This window comes from Rana temporaria, chromosome 13, assembly GCF_905171775.1.
Source record: "Rana temporaria chromosome 13, aRanTem1.1, whole genome shotgun sequence".
NCBI lineage: Eukaryota > Metazoa > Chordata > Amphibia > Anura > Ranidae > Rana > Rana temporaria.
The window spans coordinates 33040554-33068535 of NC_053501.1; the positions used below are offsets into that span (position 1 = coordinate 33040554).

At 44.1% G+C, this 27982-nt stretch overlaps 1 protein-coding gene across 2 annotated transcripts; it reads left to right on the plus strand.

The window, feature by feature from the left end:
* The first annotated feature begins 471 nt into the window (after positions 1 to 471).
* On the plus strand, positions 472 to 27584 carry WDR89 (WD repeat domain 89). Of its 2 annotated transcripts, XM_040333393.1 has the most exons (3): positions 472 to 632; positions 24500 to 24566; positions 26178 to 27584. In XM_040333393.1, the coding sequence occupies exon 3, from the start codon at positions 26214 to 26216 to the stop codon at positions 27381 to 27383; it is 1170 nt and encodes a 389-aa protein (XP_040189327.1). In that variant the 5' UTR covers positions 472 to 632; positions 24500 to 24566; positions 26178 to 26213; the 3' UTR covers positions 27384 to 27584. The 2 variants fall into 2 exon arrangements, with proteins under 2 accessions (XP_040189327.1, XP_040189326.1); XM_040333392.1 differs by lacking the exon at positions 24500 to 24566 and having other exon boundaries at positions 473 to 632.
* Positions 27585 to 27982: the final 398 nt, after the last annotated feature.

Below are 27982 nucleotides of genomic sequence, written 5' to 3' on the forward strand. Positions count from 1 at the left end.
AGTTCCCCTATCGAAATGGTTCCCAGCTTGACCGCCACTGATAAAGATATATATACATATTTAAAAATATATAAAATAAATTAATATCTTTAAAAATATATACATTTACTGTTATAATATTTAAATTATAAAATGTACATGTTTAAAAATATATGGTTAAAAAAAATATATAAAAAAATGTAAAAAAAGTTTTATCGAAATGTATTACTCCCATCCACACTGGGATGTTTATGACTCCCTGAGAAGGCGGGGTATGGGGTACTATAGGCAGACAATGGGTTTGGATGTAAAACACACTGATGACAGGTTCTCTTTAGAAGGACATTTCCTTGTTGGGATCAGCTGACTGTCACACAGGAAGCCAATTACGCACACTTCCGCCCTTCTTCCGTACTTTACACACAGAGCCCGCCTACTCGAGTGACGCCACCGGGCGGGATCTCCCTCTACATGGGAATACGCTCTAACCAATGGAGGCAGACATGGGCGGAGAGTGTATGCAGTAGTGCGCATGCGCAGTCTGTGAACATGTCTGCCGGTAATATGCACATGGGTTGTGCGGTGTACTGATCGGGATTTGGTGATCGGTGACTTTTTGTATCGGTTGAGGGTCTTCCAGACTCTGTGATAAGGTGAGATCAATCACAGCCACAGCGGATTTGTGTGGGAATAGGTGATCACATGTATATCATATATGTGTAACATACAGGGACAGTACATGTGGGGGGGCATGTCAGCTCACTAATGTATGTAAGTAGTGATTGGGGTTATCAATAATGGGAATATCCAGGCACTATTATAGTGATCTATTATTACTGCTACACATTTCCACACATTGTTATAAGGAAAGTTATAATCTATATTCAGATTTAAGATTGATGCCTGATTGGCCATGCAGTTCAAGGGCAACTTATTTTTAAAGCTGTCCCCCCCCCCCCCCCCCCCCCCCCCAGCTGTAAAAAGAGGCAGCAATACTAACCTGCAGTCCAAAGCCGTCCCCTGAACTTCCTTGTTTTGCCACAAGATGTCCTCAGTCTTCCATGCAATTCCCAACTTTGCTCAAACCAGAAGATTTAGGGTAAGGGGTCTTCAAACTATGGCCCTCCAGTTGTCCAGGAACTACAATTCCCATCATGCCCTAGTCATGTCTGTAAATTTTTACAATGCCCCATGGGACGTTTAGTTCTGCAACAGCTGGAGGGCCGTAGTGGTGTTACGATCCCTGATCCATTTTTACCATAGTTTAATACATTTTAAAAAAGCATCATTTTATGACCTTAGACAGCGCCTATTACATAGCACACTCGCTGCCCTGGTAGAATGAGCCCTAAAGGGATCCTGTGTGGTCCAGGTGTCATAGATCCACCCGAGGGAGCGGCTCTTCTACCGATGAGCGCAGGTTTAGATCAAACCCAGAAGGGAGCTGTCACTCGCGCCCAATGAGCAGTGCCCAAGGCATTCCACAGGCAAGCATACCAAAGGGACAGGGATGCTTGTGATGTCATTGGCCTAAATTGGAGAATAGCAAGCCAGTGATTTCCTGATCATCACCACCCCTGTGTTACATGCAGCTGTGGGGTGAAGAATGCTCTGGCTGCAGCTGATTTGGCCGGAGTGACGGCTTGCTTCCATGTTTGGTCCGAATTTAAAGCGGAGCTCCACCCTAAAGTGGAACTCCCGCTGATCGGAATCCTCCCCCCCCCCCCTCCGGTGTCACATTTGACACCTTTCAGGGGGGTGCAGATGCCTGTCTAAAGACAGGTATTTGCACCCACTTCCGGCCACTCACCCCCCCCCCACCCCCCCCGTTGTGTTCTGGGAACACTCGGCTCCCAGAGCACAGCGGGAGCCAATCAGCAGGCGCAGCGCATGCGCCGTAGGGAACCGGGCAGTGAAGCCGGAGTGCTTCACTTCCTGGTTCCCTCACCAAGGATGGCGTTGAGGGCAGCAGAGTGACGAGCGATCCTCTGTTGTGGACGGCACTGGACTCCAGGACAGGTAAGTGTGACGATTATTAAAAGTCAGCAGCTGCAGTATTTGTAGCTGCTGACTTTTAATATTTTCTTTTTCAGCGGACATCCGCTTTAAGTTCTGACAAACCCCACCAGTGCACAAGGTAAGGGCTGTAAAGACATGGATGTGTGAGTTTGGGGTGGAGGAACTTGACTGGCCTGCACAGAGTCAATGAGATGTTTTGGAACTACATTTCCCATAATGCTCATGTACTCTGCAGTGTAGGTGAGCATCATGGGAAATGTAGTTCCCAAAACATCTGGGGTGCTAAGGTTCGCCATCACTGTCCTAGTCTCCTTTACATTATGGCAGACAGACAGGTGGCTGGAGTTGATGACATTAGCATCTAACAGTATGTGTCCCAACAGTATGAATCGGTCACTCTTTCTAAAATGACATGTACAGGGTTCCCAGAGTCTGTGTCTTGGGGGGACATGGACCTGAATCTAACACCACCTCAAGGATCCCCAGGCTTACAGCTCACGAAGAGCACCCCCCCCCCCCCCCAAAAGCCAGGGTTCATGATCACAAGGCAAGAGGCTGGCATTCAGTCCCCTCCAAAAGCCTCTGTCCCGGGTGAGTCTGTCGCACTGTCCATATCCTGGAAGTCGGTAGATTTGGAGATTCTAGTGGCACGGTCAGGAGAATTGTAGAGGTGCAGGTTTTGTAGACGATGGAATGGATAAGTGATGAAACAATCGCATCCGGATCAATCCATACCATAAGTACTTTGCTGCTTGGTAGTTGTGCTTGAATCCAGCCTATAGTCACACCAGAATTGCTTAAAGTGGTGGTTCACCCTGTTTGACAACATCTAATCAATTAAACTGCTCTTAAAAAACAATGTCCAGACGATTTTTTTTCTTTTTTTTTTTTGAGCGCTCCTTACCTGTTTGCTCGATCTTCCCACCTGTCAATCAATATCTCCTGCGGGGAATGGGCGTGTTAGTCCATTCTCCCCCGTCCTGTCACTCCAATTTGGCACCTCCTCTGTCGACGCGCTCTGCTGCAATCGCGCGAGTCTTCAGGCGTGTAATAGTCTGAACAACGGGGCGTGAACTTCTTACGCCGGCCGTTGTTATGGCAATCATGTAGTGTTGACGGCGACGCTCGCCGTCAACACTGCACATGCGCGGGATCGAGCGGTGAATGCTGGGAGGCCAGCACTCGCCCGATCCCGGAAGAAGACCCTGTCGGCTTCACTATGCCCACAGGTAAGATGGAAACGTCCATCGGATCAAAATCAAAGATATCATTTCACGAATTGCAGCGCATCGGATGGCTGAACGTGTGGGACAACCGGTTAGTGCGGGAGTAAAGGTAAGAGCTGCGGATTAGATGAGAAAAAAAAAAAAAAGATATCCCGCGGAACCACCGCTTTAAGGACAGGACTTGATGTCATTGGCCAGTGTTAATTTTTTTTTGGGGGGGGGGGGGGGGGATCAATTTTGCACAAAAAGTTTTCATTGTGATAGGTCTAAGGGGAAAAAAAAAGACAGTTCTGCCAGTAGACTATCACAAGTCTACAGCATTCCGCTTATATCTGGATACATGCAAATATCAATTATGTTATGTTACGGAAGCACCAGTCAGCATTTACTGTATAATAAGATAGAATAGAAGGAATGTGGCATTGGTGTGATACTTGGTCCTTCCAGCAGGTGGAGCCATGAGCAGGAAATTCTGTGCAGCTGGATGATCTGGATTGCCCATACATATTCAAGATTTATTTTTAATCTGATTTGTGTGGAACTCAATATAATATTGCAATGTGAGTGCAGAAGGCTGATAAAAATCTGAGCTGCCGAGGCTTATTTTTCTTGTGTACTCTACAGCCCTCTGGGTTGTGCTATATGTTTTATTTAGCATTATAGTGTTTTTTTTGCAAGCAGAAACATATGTGCATTTTGTGCTGACCTGGCTTATACCTCTCTTAAAGTGGACCTTTCCATACAGTATACATTGAGCATGATTGCCAGTGGCCTACATCCTCACAAGTAAAAAATATGTTCTCGCTGCCTACTGCATCATGTTCAGAAAAAAAAAAATGATGGTAATAACTTGTGTGGCTTTAGCCTTAAAGCGGTTGTATACCCGCATTTGCAGATTTTTTTTTTTTTTTTTACACCTGCAAGGCAAAAGACATAATGAGCTAGTATGCATCGCATACTAGCTCATTATGAAATACTTACCTCAGAACGAGGAGAAGAGAACTTACCTGGTCCACGCCGAGCGAGATATCATCTTGACTCTTCCGGGTATCGCCGCTCCATCGCTGTGATTGGCTGGAGCGGCAAAGTCGTCACTCCCACGCATGCGCGCGGGAGACTTCAATTCGGCAAGGTCCGGCGGCTGCCGGTCCTTAAGCCGAGGATCCCCCCCTGCGCATGCGCCGCTGCAATCAGCGGCGCATTGTGAGGGGAATATCTCCTAAACCATATAGGTTTAGGAGATATTCTCTATACCTACAGGTAAGCCTTATTATAGGCTTACCTGTAGGTAAAAGTTTAAAAAAAGGGTATACAACCACTTTAAAATTAATCAATCCTTGTTTTGCTTTTTCTTTTATCTGAAAGGGCCCATTCACCCTATCTGGACAAAAAATAATAATGCACATAAACAAGGTGTGACAATTTTATTCCTGGAATGGACCAGTAATAACCCTATCATCTTTGGGCTCATGATGACGTCATTTATGATGAAACATGAGTAGGGCGGAATCGAAGGCCATGGCGCCACTACGTCCGTGCATGTTTCCGCATTGCATTGTGGGGTACATAGTTCTACTGAACCGATAGGCACTCATGTTTTAGCATCCTATACAATAAGGCACTCATGTTTTAGCATCCTATACAATAAAGTATGTCAAGGATTTTATATTGTGCAAGCCTGGGGCTCTGTTTTTGTTTGTTTCTGGGTCCACAAGCTGCTGAGGACTGGTCTGGAGAGATTTGTGGACAAATTTTTTCCCCCACCACAAGCTCTCTTTGACTTTTCTATGCTAAAAAGTCACACATCCTTTGATAAGCAGTCATTGGGTGTTAAGACACGAGGTGTGTTTCTTCAATAAAGGGAAGTTGTTACACACAGGGATTCCATCTGATATTTTCTGAATCCATCTAAACCAGGGGCCCTCCAGCTGTTGTGGAACAAAACATTGAAAAACTCACTGTAAAGCTACTAGCGTTTTTAGAACGTCCAGTGTGCATGAGGTCTTAGTGTTTCTTAAGTCTTATTAAAAACTAAATAAAAAAGAGGTCATCCTTACCTGCTCTGTGCAATGATATTGCACATAAAGGACAGTCTTCCGCTCTTCTGGCAGTCCCCCTTTTCTCTGCTCTAGGTTCCTCCTTACTAAGCTGTGTGCTAAGGAGGGAGCCAGGCTGTATGCATCTGTAGACACACAGGGCTGGCATGCCTCCACTCCCTGCTCACAGGAGTCTGAATAGAAGAAGTGTCTCCTGTGAAAGGAATGGGTATTACATTGAAGCGGTTGTAAACCCTCAAGGTTTTTTTACCTGAATGCATTCAGGTAAAAAACCTTCTGTAGTGCTGCAGCCCCCCTTTTCTTTACCTGAACCCAAGCGTTCCGGGGACAAGCACAGCAGCTCCAGCCGCTGTCTCAGGTCCTCATTGCATAAATTGATAGCAGCAGGAGCCATTCACTCCTGCTGCTGTCAATCAAATCCAGATGACACAATAGCTGGGGCGGAGCCAAGTCCTGCTGTCTGTGTCAATGTACGTAGCAGCAAGACTCGGGAGCGCACCTGCACAAGTGCCTCAATGGAATGCGGCTCACTCGTGGGGGCACTTGGGATGAGAAGTGCCGATGGGGGACCCCAGAAGAGGAGGATCGGGCCCACTCTGTGTAAAACCCTTGCACAGAGGAGGTAAGTATAACATGTTTGTGAAAAAAAAAAGAACCTTTACAACCCTTTTAAGGTTAATGTGGAGTTCCACCCAAAAATGGACCTCCACTTTTCAGGACCCTCCCCCCTCCGGTGTCACATTTGGCACCTTTCAGGGGGAGGGGGGTGCAGATGCCTGTATAATACAGGTATTTCCACCCACTTCCGCGAGGATGGCGGCGGGGGCAGCAGAGAGACGAGCGATTTCTCGTCTTCTGCTGCCGACATCGCGAGCGCGCTGGACAGGTAAGTGTCCATTTCTTAAAAGTCAGCAGCTGCAGTATTTGTAGCTGCTGGCTTTTAATTTTTTTTTCCGCGGGACCTCCGCTTTAAGAATTTAGAACCCCTTTAACACTATACAGCCAAAGGTTTGTAGACAACTGTCACACCTATGTGAGCTTGCTTGCTGTACTCATTCTGAAACCATAGGCATTAATATGAAGTTACCTCCATTGTTCTGGGAAGGCTTTCTGCAAGATTATGGAGCGTCTCCTTCAGAATTTGAGCCCATTCAGCCAAGGGAACATTTCCAAGGTCAGTTATTGATGTTGGATCAAAAGAACTGACTCGCAATTGGCATTAAAGTTCATCCCAAAGGTGTTGGTAGGGTTGAGGTCACGGCTTTGTTCAGGCCACCAGCCTTATCCACACCAAACTCATCTAATCATTGTGAACCACACGGGCACAGTCATGCTTGGATATCTTTGTATGATGCAGCATTTACCCTTTTCTAAAAACACTTGAACTCCGTTATTTAAAATGTCTGCATATTTTTGGTCATATATAGGTAGATTCAGGTAGAGTTAGGCCGGCTTATCAGTAGATAAGGCGACCTAACTCAGAATCTACGCCGACCTATGTTTAAGCGTATGCTCAAACAGAGATGCGCTTAAACATATCTAAGATACGACGGCTTGCGCCGTCCTATCTTAGATTGCAATATTTTGGATGGCTACTAGGTGGCGCTTCCATTGCGGTCGGCGTAGAATATGTAAATGAGGGGATACGCCGATTCACGAACGTACACCCGGCCGCCGCAGTCGATTTACGCCGTTTCCGTAAGGCATTAGCAGGCCTAAAGTTATTCCACCTATTAGGTGGAATAACAATGTTAAAGTATGGCCACCGTTCCCGCCGCAAGATTCAAATTTTTTACGTTGTTTGCGTAAGTCGTCCGCGAATCGGGGTTTACGTCCACGTCAAAATCAATAGGCCCGTGCACACTGGGAAATGTAGGCGCCCGGCGCATTCTGCCATTCTCAGTTAAAAAAAACGTAAAAAACGTGAGGTCAAGCCTTATTACCATCAAACACGCCCCCCTCCAACACATTTGAATTTGGCGCCCTTACGTCCGCCCGATTTAGGCTATGCCGCCGTATATTAGCAGGCAAGTATATTGAGAATCATTACTAGCCTAGCTAATTTACGGCGGCGTAGCCTAAACACGCTAAGCTACGCCGCCGTAACTTTAATTCAATGTACCTGAATCTACCTAAAAGTGAATAAATACTTCTAGGCAGCTAGGATCCGGTGGTGCTGCATAAATTATGGTTATCATATTTATCACTTTTGTTTGTCCTATTTGGGTTTTAGGTATGTGTATTTTTCCTATTGGACATATTCTCTATTTTTCTTGGATAAGCTAGAATGATCTGGCTATGTCCTCTGTGTGTCCTGCTCTCTGTGTATCGCACTGCAGGAGATGTTGGCACTCTATAAATCAATACTAATAACACTCAAGAAGTGAAGTTTATTTTAATTGCCCAGGGTATGACGCCAGGACAAGGATATATCTTTCAATACACTATACAGACAGCACTCCAGAACCATGGCATGCAGTCCATGGTTTACCATCCAGCTTTCCTCGTTGTGGGCCTTGTGTGCCAGAGGGTCTGAAATAAGACCTGTATCCATCACTTTATTGCAGATTGGACTTTTATTTTCCACTACGCCTTTTAGTCTGGCTGCCATGGAGTAATGTAGACCGTTCTACAGTGCATTCCAAACAAGTGGCTCAACTGCACATTAGATTTTTTATTTATTTTTTTCTATCTTTTTAAAGTAGATGTAAACCCGAATAAATATATATTGTGTGTGTGTGTGTGTGTTATATATTATATATATATTTTTTTTGCTGTCACAATGTAGAGTAAAAAAAATTCCTATCACCTGTGCCCAGTTTTGCCACACAGAGTTAATACAGCTCTGAGCAATCCTCTTTTCTTTTTTCAGTGATATAGACAAACAGGAGAAAACCTTTGTCCGTTTCTCCCTCTTGCTGTGAGTGACAGGTTATTTACATATCTCAGCCTGGAGACAGGCATTATTTTTTAATTCCCACCCCCACTTTTTTTTCTGTTCCGTTGTCCCATAGCCAAAACAGGAAGTGAGAAAATACCTTTAACCTCCCTGGCGGTATGATTCTTTCAGAAAAAAGATGCTGAAAGCGGTACCATTATTTGCAAGGAAATTTGGCGTTTTATACTGTAGGCCTGTAATTCTTAGGAATAACCCACTTAAATCTGACCAAACCAGAGTCTAATGGGCATCCCGGGTATGACATTTTTTTTTAAAAACAAAATTATAAATTATGATATAATAAATAATTATAACAAATAATTATATAATTCTAATAAAAATTATTCAATAATGTAATCAACTCAAAATCACTGAAATTTGCTCAGTTGCAGAATTGTCGCTGTCATTACTTTTTTTATTTTTTTATGACGAATTTCCCCACAAATCGATATCGCTCAATTCTGCAAGTGATTATAATTTATTATCGCTGTTTTGTAGCTGCTCTAAAACCATTTTTGACATAAAGGGACACTTTTGGTTGCTATGGACAATCTACAGTTTCCAGGCAGAAAGAAAGGTTTTTATTATATAAAAGTACATGTAGGACACTGGGCAGACCACTAGGGACAAGGGGGGTGTGTATTTTTTACATACAGTATACTGTAATCTTATAGATTACAGTATACTGTATGTATAGTGTTTGTTTACCTTTTTGAATTTGGCGCCGATCTCCGCCCCTGTGCGTCGTGACGTCGCAGGGAACGGAGATTGGCGGCACAGGAGGACACTGTGTGAATCGAGCGAGGTCCCGCTCGCTCACACAGCGCGGTGGCATCGCTGGATCCAGGAACAAGGTAAGCCAGCGTAGCTACCCCGAGCGTGACTCGGGGTTACCGATTTTGGCACAAAAAAAACACCCAGAGTCACGCTCGGGAATACCGCCAGGAGGGTTAAAGTTAGGGAATACTTGGTTGTAACTAGAATTGGTGTCTCAGTTGGCAGATATCCCCATTATCCCTGTTTTGGTGACAACCCAAAGTTTGGGATTCTTTTACTTTCACTATCGGTGATAAAGGTAAACATGGCTAATGGAGAGGGTAAATCCTGTGTTTCTCAAACTTTTTTCAGCCAAGGCACCCTTTAAAATGATAAACAATCTCGAGGTAACCTATTCTAAAATGTAAAAACTAAACCAATAGTCTTGCATTATGCAGAAACCACCCCAGACGTGGGACACCCAGCATTAGAGGTGATTCATTATTCCAAGTGGTTGGAAACCCTCGGGTACAAGTTGCAGCTACAGGTAAGCCTAGATTAAGGCTTACCTGTAGGTGCTTGCAATATCTCAGAGACCTACATACGAGTGACACCTTCAACGGTGCATGTGCCGTCTTGAAAGGGCACGCTGTGCCGTTTCAAGCTGGGGTCATGCCATTGAAGGCGGCTTTTAGCCGCAAATTCAAAAAGTGACCCAGCAGTACTAAACCTAAAAATGCTTTTGTTGCGGTACACACCTCCTCTCTCATGCTGCTTTCTGTAGAAGGTCCACTCCATCCAAGCGCTGGTCTTCGAGGTTAAATCGGATGTTCCGCCCAAAAAAAATATTAAAAGCCAGCAGCTACAAATACTGCAGCTGCTGACTTTTAATATTAGGACACTTACCTGTCCTGGAGTCCAGCGCCGTCCGCAGCAGAGGACAAGCGATCGCTCGTCACCCTGCTGCTCCCCCCTCCATCCACGCTGAGGGAACCAGGAAGTGAAGCGCTCCGGCTTCACTGCCCGGTTCCCTATGGCGCATGCGCGAGTCGCGCTGCACCCGCCAATTGGCTCCTGCTTTGTGCTGGGAGCCGAGTGTTCCCAGCACACAACGGGGGGGGGGGGCGACGGGATGTGACGCAATGCCCGTCTTTTGCCCGTGAAAGCCGGGCCGGAAGTGGGTGCAAATACCTGTCTTTAGACGGGTATCTGCACCCCCCTCCCCCCTGAAAGGTGTCAAATGTTACACCGGAGGGGGGAGGGTGCCGATCAGCGTGACTTCACTTTATGGTGGAGAACCGCTTTAAAATCAAATTTGAAACAAAAGTTTTGCTTTTAGGCAGGAGTCTCAAGCTAGTGTCCCTCCAGCTGTTGCGAAGCTACAAGTCCCATCATGCCTTTGCCTGTGTGAGTCATGCTTGTAACTGTCAGCCTTGCAATGCTTCATGGGACTTGTAGTTTTGCAACAGCTGGAGGGCCACCAGTTTGAGACCCCTGCAGTACAATGTCATGTGATACAACGGATGTGATTTATTTATTCTCTTCCCCCATCTGTTGCAGCACGCTGCATTGGGCAGCCCTTCAAAGCACAAATACATAGTGCAAGCTGTATTTTTTTTTATTTTTTTTTTGTAGAGAACTCAAGCCCTTTGTGAAGGTGTGTTGAGATTCCATTCAAAATGAATAGCAGTGCAGTGCAGTAAAAGCATACATGCTAGAGCTGCACGATTCTGGCCAAAATGAGAATCGCGATTTTTTTTTTTTTTTTTTCTTAGAATAAAGTTCATGATTCTCTCACGATTCTCACGGTGTAAAATCTTTCACATTCTACAGAAAAAAAAAATTGGGCTAACTTTACTGGTTTAGTATATATTTCTAAATTCATTAAAGTGATTTCCCCCCCCCCCCCAAAAAAAAATCCATTTGAAAGATCGCTGCACGAATACAGTGTGACATAAAATATTGCAACAACCACCACTTTATTCTCTAGGGTCTCTACTAAAAATATATATCATGTTTGGGGGTTCTAAGTAATTTTCTAGCAAACAAAAATGATTTTAACTTGAAAACAACTGTCAGAAAAAAGGTTTAGTGTTTAAGTGGTTAAATGTTCCTAATTTACATACAGAAGTCTATTCCTTTGATGTAAAAGACAAATTGATACAATGTTCAGACTTAAAGTGGATGTAAACCCAAAAGTCCTTTCCTCTCTCCTTGCTTTGAGTGACAGGTTATTTACATATCTAGCTTGGACATGCTTATCTTATGTTTATCATAATATGAGGTGATCCATAGTTCATTGTATATTACCAGGATGTGTTATGTGGGGGAGGGTGGATTTCTCAATTTTTATACTGTGGATCACCTCATATTATGATAAACATACCATATGATAAACATGTCCAAGCTAGATATGTAAATAACCTGTCACTCAAAGCAAGGAGAGAGGAAAGGACTTTTTATTTAGACAGGTTTTTATCTGAAAGTCTGTTCATTTTCCCTGAACAATAAGCTGGATTAACTCTGTGTGGCAAGACTGGGCACAGATGATAGAAAATTTTATACTCTACATTGTGACAGCAAAAAGACTTTGGGCCAGATTCTGGTAGAACGCCGCAAAATTGTGCGGGCGTAACGTATCCGATTTACGTTACGCCGCCGCAAGTTTTACAGGCAAGTGCTTTATTCACAAAGAACTTGCCTGTAAAGTTGTGGCGGCGTAGCGTAAATCTCCCGGCGCAAGCCTAATTCAAATGAGCCGGGTAGGGGGCGTGGAGCATTTAAATTAGGCGCGTTCCCGCGCCGAACGTACTGCGCATGCGCCGTCCTGAAAATATCCCAGGGTGCATTGCTCCAAATGACGTCGCAAATCTAACGTAAACTGCGTCCAGCCCCATTCACGGACGACTTACGCAAACAACGTAAATTTTTAAATTTCGACGTGGGAACGACGGCCATACTTAACATTGGTTGCCCCTCATGTAGCAGGGGCAACTTTACGCGTCGCAAATCTAACGTAAACGTCGTAACTTCACTGCGTCGACCACGCATACGTTTGGGAATTCGCGTATTTTGCTAATTTGCATACTCGACGGGGAAAACGACGGAGGCGACACCCAGCGGCGAAAAAAAAAAATGCATTTAAGATCCGACAGCGTAAGAGCCGTTTTACGCCTGTCGGATCTAATGGATATCTATGCGTAACTGATTCTAAGAATCAGTCGCATAGATACGATGGCCCAGATTAGGACTTACGACGGCATACATTGCGTTGCGCCGTCGTAAGCCCTTTGAGAATCTGGCCCTTTGACTTTTGAGGGCAGAGAGAAAATTCTCTGCATACCAAAGATCGGGAAGATCAGGAAACCCTTTGTCAAGATCGCAACAGGGAAGAAAATCACGATAATGACTGACGATTTATCGTGCAGCTCCAATACATGCATTTCCACAATGGTCTGGTGCCGAATGGGCTGCTGGGCAAAGAACTGCATGCTTTTAGTGAGGGTGCATTTTGGGTTATTATTTTAGTGCTTGCCTCGTCTTGCTCAGGCATTGGTCCAGTTTAATAGGTATTTGTTACACTGGCGCAGGATTTGTCTTGTTTCCTGGACAGGTAAGTGCCCTAATATTGAACGTCAGCGGCTACAGTATTTGTAGCCGCTGACTGTTAATATTTTCTGAAGCAGCCTGGCGCTCCACTTTTTAAGATTTTTCTCAATGGTTTCTGATAAATTAGGTTTTTATTAGGCTTCTTTCCCGGTGTATAGAAGATATTGCTCCTTTAGAAGAATTCTTACGGAAATGACAACAGTCTGAGTGATTCACCTTCATTCTAGAATTCTTTTGTGCTTTTATTAGGAAGATCTCCTATTTCCTGTCTCCCCGATGCAAACCAAATAGATCTTACAGGTCTGTCTCTCCGAAGCTTACAAACCATTTCCTGCCCTGTAGAGGAAGAGCTTGGCGCCTGCTGTTTTGAAGTAAAAAATGTGGCTGTGTTTTGTCGGCATTCCAGCAAATATATTCGTTTTTTTTTTTCTCTCTCTGGATTTTATTGTGCCCTCAGATTTTTAGAAGGAATCATGGAATTAGTACCGATCAAACATTATTGGTGTGATTTACAATACAGCTTTAGCCTAGGTTCACACTGGGCTGCGGGAGTGAAGCCGTGCGAGTTCAGCTGAATTCGCACGATTTCACTCCCGCTGGCAGTCCCGGTTTCGGACGTGATTTCAGAGACATCTGTGCAGGTTTCTGCACAGCTGTCAATGTAAATCGCGGCCCGAAATCGCAAAAAGTAATACAGGAACTACTTTTTGAAATCGGCGAAGCACCGCAGATTAGGACGGTGCCATTGCCGGCAAATGCCGCCGATTTTAGATGCGATTTGACATCTCAAATCGCATCTCAAATCGTACCAGTGTGAACCAGGCCTTACTCCAAGTTTTAGAACTGCTGTATAGTAAACATCCTGGAAGCATGGGGGTTCTCCATAGTGACCACCTTGGAAGCACCTGTGAAATGGAAACCAAAGACGCACAGGAGATATGTGAATCGGCTCCATAAAGAGCCTTTATGTGAATTGGATACAAGGAAACCCACTTACAATTCACACTAGTATGAACCAAGCCTTAAAGGGTTTGTAAAGGAAATTATTATTTTTTTAAAATCTTAATAGCTTCCTTTACCTTAATGCAGTGCTGTTTTCATGTCCTCATTGTTTGTTTTTGCTCTCAAGTTGCTGTAATTCTTCTCTGATCTCCACACTTCCTGGTTGTCTGTTTCCTGATGACCACAGTACTGGGAGCTTTCTCTCTCTGGTCACTAATCAAGGAGGTGTGATTACTGTGTGTCTAAAACCCCACAGCACCAATCAGTTTTGTTTTCCAAACCATCACTGCCCTGTATTGGCTCTGTACATCACAGAAGCAGGAAACAACATGCAAAAACGAAACTAGAAACTACAGGTACATTATATGATTGATTTTTATCTATTTTTAATCATTTTTCAAAGGAATCAGTTAACTATTATGTCTCTATACCCTGTAAACAGTCATTTCAGCAAAAAAAAAGTTTCCTTTACAACTCCTTTACGATCCAACTGCTTATTGCCTCATGGCTCACTAGCTGTTTTCTGGATTAGTTACCCTAGATGTACTGTACATCCTAGGAACTGTACCCAGACCCCACAGTAGCAGGGCCAGCCTGTAATATTTGCGTTGGACACTGGATCCTGCCTTTGGTGTTAACCTTGGTATGTGGTGCAATGAGTTAGTTTGCAACAGGGTACTATGCAGGTCCAGGACCATGGTCCATTCCTATGGCACCCAGACCCTGAAAATCCCCTTTGTGGGTATGCCCATCCTGATGGGCAAAGCCCCCCTAGATGGGACCAGTGATTAGGGCAAAGGTTTTTTTTTCTGTTTCAGGCTATATACCGTATTTGCCGGTGTATAAGGCGACTGGGCTTATAAGACGACCCCCTAGTATTACAGTTTTTTTTAAAGATTTTATGCCTGTACTCACCGTATAAGACGCCCCCCCCCCCCCCTTTCCGACGCTTCATATTTCTTTCTGGAGCCAAATTATTCTTCCGTCTTGCTGGAGCTGGAGCCAATCACAGCAAGCAATGCATTCTATTAATGAATACAAAGCCTGCTTGGATTGGCAGAGGCTGTAACATCATCAGCCCCCGCCACTCTGACTCTCAAAGCCAATCCGAGCAGGCTACTGTATGTAGCCTGCTCGGATTGGCAGAGGTTGTTGCTCCAATCCGTGCAGGCTCTGTAATCCTTTGAATACATCGCTCACTGGGATTGGCTAAGCGGTATATACTGTATGTAGCCTGCTCGGATTGGCAGAGGTTGTTACTCCAATCCAAGCAGGCTCTGTATTCATTTAAAGCTACATACAGTATTACCGCACATCCAACAGGCATCCGAGCAGCTGACCCGGCGTATAAGACGACCCCTGCTTTTTGGCCAGTTTGTTTAAGTGTAAAAGGTAGTCTTATACACCAGCAAATACAGTATATTTTGCTGCATCGTTATTTAGAGCTGTAGTATTCTACTCTATATCCTTTTATTCTACAAGCCGCACTGCAGTGTAGGTACACAGGTTGTCTGGAAGGCATAGGTTATGGGGTAATCTACACTTCCAGTGTTCTTTTTCCCTAGCTGTTTTTGTATTGCTTTATTTGGCCTTCTAGGTAATGTTGTTCTAACGTTTTAAAATTAGCAGTCTTTTCATCTCATTACCAGAAGTCCATCTCTAGTGACATGGTGCTTACAAGACTCCTAAATGCCCACTTCTGGCTACCATTTTGTGCAGACGATGCAAGCCGATTATTTGCTGTCTCACCCACTGCCTGATATCCCATAGACCAGTGGTCATCAACCTTGTCCTGCGGGGCCCACTAACAGGCCAGGTTTTATGTATTACCTTGGGGAGATGCAGTCTAGAATACTGCAATCACTGAGGAGCAAATGATATCGGCTGTGATGTATTTCAGTTATCTTGCAAACCTGGCCTGTTAGTGGGCCCTGCAGGACAGGGTTGATGATCACTGCCATAGACCTAGGCACAGACGCTTGGTTAGCACCTGGGTTATTGTGATTCCTTCATATCGGACATGTTGAACCCCCTCAGTCAGTTAGAAGTGGTGGAATACAGGCGCTTGGATGTAGGAGCACATGGGACAAATGGTGGGAATTCTGCTGAAGGCCCTGAAGAAACTCCAAGTTCTTCTAAGGTTAAGTAGTTCCCTTGTTCCATAATGGGGTAGTACACGGACACCACTCCTTCACAGATGTGAAACGTGCGGCCTGTCTAAAGAGGAATATTTTTTAAACTATGCCTGATTTACTGCAAAGGTGATCACCGCTTCTGGAAATTGCGAGTGGCAGCAGCCATAAACCCCCCCCCCCTCCCTGCCGCCCCCATAAACTTGACTATAATCATGAGTTCCAACCTAAATTGTCTGGCATGCTTACATTTCATAAGGCAAAGGGGACTTGGACATCGGCGGCTGCTAAAGAATTTACACCACCAGCATTTAGTGAAGTTTAAATCCCCTCTGGAACCTTCCTCAGGTGCTCTTTCCCACACAAAGCCCTCCCCTTGGGTCACTTCCTTTAAAAGGTCCTCTGCAAGAGCTGAGCCGCCTTCTATCCTTTGATCTGGCAGCCATAGTTCTGCCTTTGTTCCTGCTCCTTCCTTGTAGGAGCCCCCTTTTTTTTTCTTTTCTTGCACTACAGTGGTTTCTTCCCTGATGATCTTCTCATTCTCCTCCTCCATGTCCTGCTTTGAAGGCATATCAAACCGTTTACAATTCATCTTATGGAAGGGGTCAGTGCCATTGTCTATGGCTGCCTACCACTTCTTTCCTTGGGAACTGACTCCTCCTGACATTTTTTTTTTTTTTTTTTAAGGCTATTATCCAATTAATCGAAACAATAATCGGACAACTAATCGATTATGAAAATATTCGTTAGTTGCAGCCCTAGTTCTGTCCCCTTGGCAGAAAAACACCCCCAAAGCATAATGTTTACACCTCCTTGTTTGATGGTGGGGATGGTGTTCTTGGGGTCATAGGCTGAATTTCTCCTCCTCAAAACACGGCGAGATGAGTTTATGCCAAAGAGCAAAAATGTGGTCTCATCTGACCACAACACTTTCACCCAGTTCTCCTCTGAATCATTCAGATGTTCATTAGCAAACTTCAGATGGGCCTGTACTTGTGCTTTCTTGAGCAGGTTGACCTTGTGGGCCCTGCAGGTTTTCAGTCCTTCGCCCAGGTTCACACTGGGCTGCGGGAGTGAAGCCGTGCGAGTTCAGCTGAACTCGCACGATTTTCAGGCGTAAAGTTATTCCACCAAAGAGCTGGCCTAGCCAATGTTGAGTATGTACGTCGTTCCTGCGTCGAATTTTGAAAATTTGGCGTAAGTCGTCCGTGAATGGGGCTGGACGTAATTTACGTTCACGTCGAAACCAATAAGTCCTTGCGGCGTACTTTGGAGCAATGCACACTGGGATATGTCCACGGACGGAGCATGCGCCGTTCGTTAACGTCAATCACGTCAGGTCACGATTCATTAACATAAAACACGCCCCCCTGTGCCTCATTTGAATTAGGCGCGCTTAGGCCGGTACATTTACGCTACGCCGCCGTAATTTAGGACGCAAGTGCTTTGTGAATACAGCACTTGCCTCTCTAACTTACGGTGGCGTAGCGTAAATACGATATGCTACGCCGGCTGAAACATACGCCGCCCTACGTGAATCCAGCTATAAACAAATTTCCGAACGAAATGACTGTTTTTACTAGGTGCCCCCCCAACTACGTGCCAATACAATAATCTGTCGGGTAAAATGGTTCCTGTATATGTATTTTATTTGTTTATATTGCTGTTCTGTCTAAAGTTTTGCAGTAACTGATTTGTACACGTAGACTGTTTTGGTGGTATTGGAAACATATGACATGTTCTGTTTGCCTGGCCTCATTATATTACATACGCCTTTAGTTAGGAGTATAGGCTGTCTGGGTTTAATCTCAGCACAACACGTGGATTATCCCTAATCTGACTGGCCACAGGTTTACAAATCTCAATGTCACACAGACCAGCTGCTATTGCATCCTATTTTCCTCTGGCTCTGTAGTCTATAGGCTATCAGTGTATGAGTTGCACGCTTGTGTAGAAAGATTGGTTGCATTTCAGCTCAGTTTGCGTGATTTCAAGCGGGAAAAAAAATATTTTTCTTAAAGGGGGTTGTTGTGTTTTTGTGTGTTTTTGTGTGTTTGTGTGTGTGTGTGTGTGTGTGTGTGTGTTTGTTTTTTTGTTTTACTACTTTGTTCTTGAGATGTGGCTAGTGCCCATGTTAATAATTTTGCTAGTTGAAGATCGACCTTGACTTTTTTTTTTTGCTAGATTTAGGATTGCAAGAATTCCTGTACCGTAAATACACCCCTGCAACCTTGGCCTCCTTTTTTGCTTTATAATTTATTCATTATGAAGATTTATTTTTAGATAACTTTAAAAAGGAAAATATATATATATATATATATATATATATATATATATATATATATATATATATATATATAGTTATGGTGCAGATTGTATCTTTTAACTTGTACCTAGTCCTTCCCTGTCACCAAGCATGCTTTCAAGGGATTTTCTTTTGGAAATTTTGATATTGTATACCTTCCATGCCTTGACAGCAACCCTTAACCCTTTCATGCCTAAGGGCCCTTTCACACTAGCGGACCCGTATGTCCGCATTTTCATCCGTCCGTTTGCGGATGAAAAAGGGACATACATTGGTCCCTATGTGATTACGGGTGTCAGCGGATGAACATCCGCTGACACCCGTAATTTGTCCACCTCCGCAAAGATCCGCATTTGCAGACAGAAAAAAAACTATTTTGCTTCCGGCTGCCGGATCGGATGGACACGGACATACGATCCGTGTTCGTCCGATCCAACATAGGGGAGGAAACACAGGGCGCTGTGTATATTACAAAAAAATTGTTTGTGTGTGTGTGTGTGTGTGTGTGTGTGTGTGTGTGTGTGTATGTATGTGTATATATATATATATATATATATATATATATATATATATATATATATATATATATATATATATATATATATATATATAATATATAATATACAATTTTTTTTTATATAAAGTGGGTTTACAAACCACTTTAAATCTGCATTAAAAAATGATTACAAAGTTGCATTAATTTGTCTTGCTTTTGTCTGTACAATAACTCTGTAAACACACCTGTAAAATGGGGTTAAAAACCCTCCTTGTATTTTCACCTTCATGCATCCTATGCATTAAAGTGACTGACTTTTTTTTTTTTTTTTAAGATTCTGTCCAGGTCACTGATATTGAAAATTACAGAATAATTATTGCAGATCACTAGAGGTGTATTGCACTTATAAGACACCTGCCTAGCGCAGCATTCTTTTAACCTAGATAGCTGCTGGAGATAAAGAAAGAGCTGAAATGTTATATGTAACGTATACTGTGAGAGTCTATCATTAGATACAATGTCACCCGGCTCTGACCTGACACTGGCTCCCATCCCAGCCATTTCCTAAGGTTGTGTTGCTCAAATTTCACGGCAAAAAGCTGCTAATCAAGCACACTTGGCAAATATCATCTGGCCAAGTATTAAAGAGCTATAATCAACATACAACACATAAACCACAGTGTCCATAAATGTTATTGGCTGTGGCAAGTGTTAATGGGTGATCTCTATATATACAGTATGTATGTGTATATTTATCTCTGCCATTTTTCTGTTTTGTAGGCTTTGTATAATGCAGGTCAAATCTGTAACCTTACAAAGTAATGCAGCTCTGTATTTATTAGTCTCCTTTCACACTTGACTTCAGAAAAGGTTCCTGCACTACTTTTGATTTGAAACGACTTCAATACTAGAGAATGTTAAAAGTCTTATCGAAGTCCGACTCCAAATTTGTGCCAAAAATCGTGCAGCGTTGGAGTTGGCTAGTGTGAAAAGAGCCTTAACCACTAGAGCACCGGGCCATCGTCAAATGACGGCTCCACGGTGACTCTGAAAACTCAACAGGACGTCAATTGACGTCCTGTATTCTTGCGGCCACTGGGGGGCGCGCGCGCCCCCGAGATGCTGATGCGCCTGCCTGGCGGCCAGGCACTCGGAATCGGCGGCTACAGGGACAAGACGTGGAGCTCTGTGTGTAATTTTGTAAACGCTATAACTTTTGCGCAAACCAATCAATATATGATCATTGCGATTTTTTTTTTTTACCAAAAATATGTAGAAGAATACATATCGGCCTAAACTGAGGAAAAAAAACTTTAAAAAAAAAAAAAAATTGTGATATTTATTAAATAAAAAAGTAAAAAATAGTGTTTTTTTTAAATTGTCACTCTTCTTTTGTTTATAGCGCAAAAAATAATAACCGCAGAGGTGATCAAATACCACCAAAAGAAAGCTCTATTTGTGGGAACAAAATGATAAAAAAATTGTTTGGGTACAGTGTAGCACGACCGCGCAATTGTCATTCAAAGTGCGACAGTGCTGAAAGCTGAAAATTGGCTTGGGCAGGAAGGGGCGTAAGTGCCCAGTATGGAAGTGGTTAAAGGGGAGTTCCAGCCAATATTTGTTTATTAAAAGTCGGCAGCTACAAAAAGTGTAGCTGCTGGCTTTTAAAAAACAGACACTTACCTGCTCCAGCGTTACAGCGACGCGCCGGCCGGGGCTCCGCCCCTCTCCCCTGCTAGCGTCTTCATTGTCACTGTGGGCACCCGGTCGTGACAGGTTTCGGCTTCACGGCCGGGCACCCACTGCGCATGCGCGGCGCTGTTTGATTGGACAGGCGATCGCCTAGGACCTGTCATGTGTCCTAGGCGATCGCCTACAGGGAGGGGCTGCCAAAAGGCGATTAAGCTTAATCGCCTTTGCAGCCCCTCGGCAGAAGGAGGAAGTGGGACAGGAAGTCCCCTTCTCCTGAAGCCCCCACTCTCCCCCCCCCCCCCCCAAAAAAAATGACATGCCAAATGTGGCATGTAAGGGGGTGAGGAGTGGGATAAGCGGAAGTTCCATTTTTAGGTGGAACTCCGCTTTAATACATCATTGAAATGCATCCCCTTTTGACTGCCTAGAGCAGGGTTGCCCAACCAGTGGCCCGGGGGCCACATGTGGCCGGCGGAGGCCTCTGATGTGGCCCGCAACCTCCTGTTCTGGGATGGAATAAAATAGAATAGAATACTGTTATTAACCACTTCAATACCAGGCACTTACACTCCCTTCCTGCCCAAGCCAATTTTCAGCTGTCTGCGCTGTCGCTGTTTAAATGACGATTGCGCGGTCATGTAACACGCTACACAAACAGAATTTTTATCATTTTGTTCCCAGAAATAGAGCTTTCTTTTGGTCGTATTTGATCACCTCTGCGGTTTTTATTTTTTGCTAAACAAATAAAAAAATACCGAAAATAGAAACAAAAAGCAAAACTTTTTTTTTTTTTTTACGTTATAAAATTTTGTAAATACTGTATATACTCGAGTATAAGCCGACCCGAATATAAGCCGAGGACCTAATTTTACCACAAAAAAATGGGAAAACTTATTGGCTCGAGTATAAGCCGAGGGTGAGAATACAGCAGCTACTGTAAGCAGAAAAGAGGGTCAACAATGCCCATTTGCACGCCTCACTGTGCCCATTGCAACCTCACTGTGCCATACCTCACTGTGCCCATTGCAACCTCATTGTGCCATACCTCACAGTGCCCATTGCAGTCTCACTGTGCCCGAGTACCTGAATTCTTGACAGGCATCCATTTTTTAAATGTCGTCTTCCTCCTGGCGTTCTGTTCCGTGATAGGCATTTGACACTGTGTTCCGGCCTATCATGGAGGTCCGTCCATCCTGGGACCCGGTTTCCCAGCAGACACGGTGTTCAGTGTCCTGCCAATCACGGACATTCTTTCATCCTCGAACAAGAGGACGTCCGTGATTGGCGGAACACTGAACACCGTGTCTGCTGGGAAACTGTCCGAGGATGAGAGGACCTCCGTGATAGGCGGAACACAGTGTCAAATGCCTCTCATGGAACGGAACGCCAGGAGGAAGAGCATCCGTCGGACACACCACGATCACCGCGATGCACAGGGGCGAGCTGCGTCTGTTATCCTGCTGGACGTCCTATGATGTCCAGTCAGGATAACGCAACCACCGCCTGGCCATCATGTTGCTATAGGCAGGGCAGGAAGTGGTTAAAGGCAAGTTTGATTTAAAAAATAATAATAATCAGTGTATATATGGGCATATCTGTTCTGCAGTGGTTACTGGGCTGCTTTCAAACTGATCAGCAGGTGCAGAGAAGTGCACCTGTGGGTTACCTGCACTGAGCCATAGACTTCTATTACCTTCAAGTTTGGTGTGCCGAGTAGAGTGGGCTGCCATCCACCCACTCCGCTCATTGTGGCCCACGACCGGTTACCAAGTTGCCTAAGTGGCCCTTGCTCTTCAAAAGGTTGGGCACCCCTGGCCTACAATGTATCTGAATTTGACTTGGTGTCAGCCTCTTGTACAGCAGACCTTAGAGATTGGGATGGAGAAGCAGAACAAGGAGCCCATTAGGTGCAACCAACATGCTGATAGGAGGAGAAAGTAGAGAGAGGTAAGCTCATTAGTGTACTGCTCCAGGTCTATGCCTCAGCTAGGCAGGACCGGGTGACCACCATCTACAAAGGAATTCCACACACTTTGGGAAGATTGCCATTCACTTGTTCCTACAGGTACAAAAATTAAAGTGTAAATAACACCCCCCTAAGTTTTTAAGCCAAGGAAGCTGCCATCTTTGCGGCCATGATGCTGCACATGTGATCAGTTATGACACCAGCCATTGGACGGTTTGACAGTTTGGTTGCGAGCACAACCAATGGGATGGGTTACATTTCCATCACGTGGGTTTACTTCGCTTTAAAAAACAAAACAAAACACAATGGGACATGAACAACAAAAAAAAGATTACCAAGATTTTAACCTTTCGTGTCTGTGGGAAATTTGAAGCTGTTGGAGCTGGCTTTGTGCACGGGGGTACCGTCATGCTGGAACAGACAAGGGCCTGTCCAGACTGTTACCATAAGGTTGGACATGCATATCGAAAATGTCTTTGTACGCTGTAGAATTACTAATGCCCCTTTGGAAACCACTTTCAGGCGCAATAATTTGTCCACATACTTTTGGTAATATAGGGGGTTATTACAAACTGCAAAATTTGGTGCAACTCAGCATAGAAACCAATCAGCTTCCAGGTTTTATTGCGAAAAAGCTTAATTGAAAAAGCAGAGATTTACTAAAACTCGTGCTTCCAACGTCTGAGCATAGGTCAGTGATGGCGAACCTTGGCACCCTAGGTGCCAAGGTTATCCATCACTGGTATAGGTGTTATGGTCAGGTGTCCACAACTTTTAGTGTATTTTGTAGCAATCCGGCTCAGGACAGCTTTTAACCCTACGTTTCACTTTTTTCCCCCCCCCCCCCCCCGATTGATAAAAATTAATTCGTAATTTTTTCTTTTAACCACTTAAGGACTGCCGCACGACTATATACGTCGACAGAATGGCACGGCTGGGCACATTGACCTATATATATACGTCCTCTTTAAGAGCCCAGCCGTGGAAAGCGAGCGGCCGGCGGCATGCTCGCGACTCGGTCCGAAGCTCCGTGACCGCACTCGTGGACCAGATCGCCGCCGGTGTCCTGCGAGCGGGTCACAGGAGCTGAAGAACAGGGAGAGGTGAGTGTAAACAAACCTTCCATGTTCTTCTCTGTGGCAGTGGCAGTGATCGTCTGTTCCCCGATATAGGGAATGACGATCAATGATGTCACACGTCCAGCCCCGCCCCCTTTAGTAAGAAACACATGAGATCACACTTAACCCCTACAGCGCCCCCTAGTGGTTAACCCTTTCACTGCAATTGTCATTTTCACAGTAATCAGTGCATTCTTATAGCACTTTTCGCTGTGAAAATGACTGGTCACAAAAATGTGTCAAAAGTGTACGATGTGTCCGCCAAATGCCATAAAACTATCCCCTTTTTTGTAAACGCTATAAATTTTGCGCAAACCAATCGAAAAACGCTTATTGCTTTTTTTTTTTTTTTTTTTTTTTTTTTTTTTTTACCAAAAATATGTAGAAGAATATGTATCTGCCTAAACTGAGGACATTTTTTTTTTTTATATAATTTTTTTAAGGATATTTATTATGGCAAAAAGTAAAAAATATTATTGTTTATAGAGCAAAAAAGTAAAACCGCAGAGGTGATCAAATACCACCAAAAGAAAGCTCTATTTGTGGGGAAAAAAAGGACACTGATTTTGTTAGGGAGCCACGTCGCACGACTGCACAATTGTCAGTTAAAGTAACGTAGTGCCGAATTGCAAAAAGGGGCAAGGTCCTTAACCCGCATAATGGTCCGGATCTTAACCGGTTAAGTAGTATGCTGTAGTATATATATATATATATATATATATATATATATATTTTTATGAGCCTTTATTTGAGAGCAAACATTAATTACATTATGAAAGGTCTCCGCCAGTGTCATCTCGAACACCTAGGGAGGCCCTGTCTCCAAATTACAGCAATTCTGTGTTGAAGTTGAACTGTATTTGTACAGTAGCAGTAGGTTTCCCTGGTATAATGCCTATTGACTGTTATTTCCCTTTTTATCCTGTCAGCTTGAATGCTTGACAAATAGGTCTGCCAATTATGTCTCTAAGTGTTTTGCTCAGTGGGAATATATTGTGTTTCAGCAGAATATACAGAATTTAAATGCGCGTTTGATCCACACTTGAAGTGATTCAGTCATGTTATCGCAGGCATGTAGGAGTCTGATGTAGCATATCAGGTTACAAATAAAATTATTGTGGGAATAAAGCCCATCTATAGTCAATAAAAAAAATAAAGTAAAGTACATATGATTTGCTCACCTTTTTTTTTTTTTTTTTTACAGCTTCACGCAAATCGGTGTACCCGTACGTCGGCTTGAGGAAGTGGATGTATCGGGATATACCCTGCAGGTAGGGTGACCACATTCGCAAACGCCCATTCAGGGACCCCCTTCTCAAAAATCAGCTTGTGTTGTAATGAATCACAGCACAGCTGGGGGAGCGGATGCGTGCTCTACCCAGAAGAACTGATCATGCCCCCAAAAAAAGGCAGCTGCATCTCCACTTTACCACTTGTCCTGACTGGCCGAAACACGTTTTACCTTGTTCCAATGCTGGCTTTACACTGTCCTGCTGTGATAGACACAAGAGGTGGGATTTATGATTTCTCCAATCACTAGCAGGGGGCGGGGATTGTGCCTCTCCAGACATGCCAGGACAAGTGCTGTCAGTGAGTAAAGCGGCGATGTGGTGGCCTTTTTGGGGGCGGCGATGTGGTGGCCTTTTTGGGGGCAGCAAATAGAGGGGAGGGGGGTGGCTGTGTCAGCTTCATTCTGGGACACTGTATTATCCTGGGATCTGGGACAGACCTGCAAAATGCAAACCACTGCACACGTGGTCACCCTACCTGCAGGCTATGCAACGATAGAGTTTTTCAGAGCGAGCGGTTATCTGGTGATAACAGCTGATCTGGCTCGGCCGTTTTCCCAGGCAACGGGAGGGGACATCATTCCTCCGTCCGCCGTTCTTCCGGGACCTCTCGTCCCACTGGGAGACCCGATCCACAATCCAGTGCATCCACCGGCTAGGCTGTCACCCAAAAATAGACGGATCGGGTCTCCGTAGTAAAATTCCGGAAGCGATGTGACTGCAGGTTTACTCGGCTGCCAATGGCGCCAATAAAAAAAATAAAAGATGACAGTGTTCATAATCGCTGATTTTGGCGATCTGATTACTTTGAAGTGCAAAGGAGTGATTTGTGGTCAAACCCGATCCCTCCTTAAACAGTACCTGTCATCGCCTATTGGGCCTCATGCACACTGGACGTTAAAATAAAATTATAAAAATGCCAGTAGCTTTGCAGTGAGACTTCAGAAGTCTGGATCCACCAGCTGCCTTGACTGATGGCTGTCGGTGTCTCAGTGAGCTGCTGAGACAGCAGCTCCCCGCCCCTCCACAGCTCAGCGCTCCAGTGAGCGTGGAGCAACAGAGCAGGAGAGCTGCTGACAGTCAGTCAGCAGCTCTCCGCCCAGGGAGGAGTGAGAACCGAGCCATCGGTGGGGTTCGTGGCTCGGTTCTCAGTGCAGAGATGCCAAGGGACAGATGCAGCATCGGTCTGTTGTATCCACCTAGGTAAGTATGAATAATAAAAATATCTTGTTTAAAGCAAATATCCAATGCCACTTATTTTGTCATGCTGTGGCCCACTTCCTCTCAGCCACTGTGCCTTTCTACTTGCAAGTGAGCCTGCCTACCACAGTTGGAGAGGTAGGCAGACTTGCTGCAGGTTGGTGCCTATTTCATGGACCTGGGGCTGCTTAAAACCTCAACAGGTCTGCTTTGGTGTATGTAGAGAAAGCAGCATTGGGTACATTTTTAATTAGATTTTGGCCTAGGGCAGCAGCAGTATTTTTCCTCTTCTAGAGAATTAATACAGACCTTGATTGTCATTAGCAGCTTTTAGAAAATATTAAGCACGTGGTTTGTTTCCTCTTTAACAATGTTGCTTTATTTTTATTCTAGATCTTTTTAGCCGAAGAATAAAAATAGATTTCCACTATGGAGCGTTTAGAAGAACAATTTTCAGATCTCCGCGTAGCAAAACGATCGGCTATGAAAGACAACATGACTTACATACTTGACATTGGCATGTCAAGCGCAGTGGTGGAGGCGCCAAAAAATCAGGCAGTCGCAATCTTGTGTTCTGATAAATCAATTAGGTTATATAACAAGGAAACCATGACCTGCCTTCAAGAATATAATGCACACCCTGGAGTGCTGAGTGGTATTTGCTTTTCTCACTCAAACAACAACCTGCTGTTTTCTGCATGCAGTGATGCCACTGTAAAACTGTGGGATGTTAGAGCTTCTGGTTCAGAACCTGCGCAGATATTTAATGGCTATCCAGCAAATGTTTTTATTAGCTTTGATATTAGCTGCAATGACCTTGTTTTGTGTGCCGGTACTGAAAAAATCGACGACGAATCTTTTCTGGTCTTCTGGGATGCAAGATATAGTTCTAAAGGCGATTCTAGAGAACCTCTTGGCATCTATTCCGAGTCCCACAATGATGACATCACTCAAGTGCGCTTTCATCCAAACAATCCAGGCCTGATGGCAACGGGTTCCACTGATGGCCTTGTTAACGTGTTTGATATTGCAGAGGATAATGAAGACGATGCCTTGAGTTCCACTTGCAATTCTGGTTCTTCAGTTAGTGTTGTCGGTTGGGCAGGCAAAGATTACAACCAGATTTATTGCTTGACACATGATGAAGGATTCTGTTGGTGGGATCTTGCCCAGATGGACACCGATGAATCCATCACGCTTTGTAAAGTTGAGGATATGAGGGAAAAGGTCACCAGCTGTTCTATTGACTATCTCATTGGTGGACTCTATCATGACAAAACAGATTCTATGTTTCTTGTGGCTGGATCTCACACTGGTGATATCCATCTGTTAAGCTGTGACTCTGATAACCTGACGTATTTAAAAAGTTTACAGGGAGGACATACTGCCACTGTGCGGTCTTTCAACTGGTGTGTGGATGACAACTCTTTACTAACTGGTGGAGAGGATGCTCAGTTGCTCTTATGGAAACTGAAAGCCAAGGACTTGTCCCCTGGAAAGAGAGACTCCATGAAAATGACTTCCGCGGTACAGCAGAGGGTTCGCGTGCACAGCTCCAAATCTTATTCCACAAAGCAAAAGAAAAACAAAGACGTATAATTAAATCCCATCTGAAATGAGAAGCAAACTTCTATTTTGTAATAATATCAAATGTTATTTTGTATATGAAATTACTGTTCGCTTTATATATGCTGTATAATAATTGCATCAATATTATGAAAGGGGACCTGTGTTATATGGCTCAGATGGAAGCAGCCATATGCTAGCTCTGGGCAGTTTGGTAAACCTAGTTACTAAGTCGCTGGCTCAGAAGTAATTTATTGACCATAAATTGTTTCCATTATAATTGCTTCCATTATATCACTTTAATTTCTGATTAAGTCCCTTTTTAAACTTGGTACAACCATTGAAGCTAATTTATAATCAAATCAATTTTCAGTCATAAATGTGACACAAGCCTAGGTACATCATATGGAGGCTATGATTAGAACTAGGGTTGTCCCGATACCACTTTTTTGAGACCGAGTACAAGTACTGATACTTTTTTTCAAGTACTCGCCGATACCGAATACCGATACTTTTTTTAATGTCATGTGACAGTGGCTTTTTTTTTTTTATTATTTACATTTTTTTTATTATTATAATATTTTTTTTTAAGCAGCCCTGTTGGGGGGGCTTTGGTGAGATATCAGGGGTCT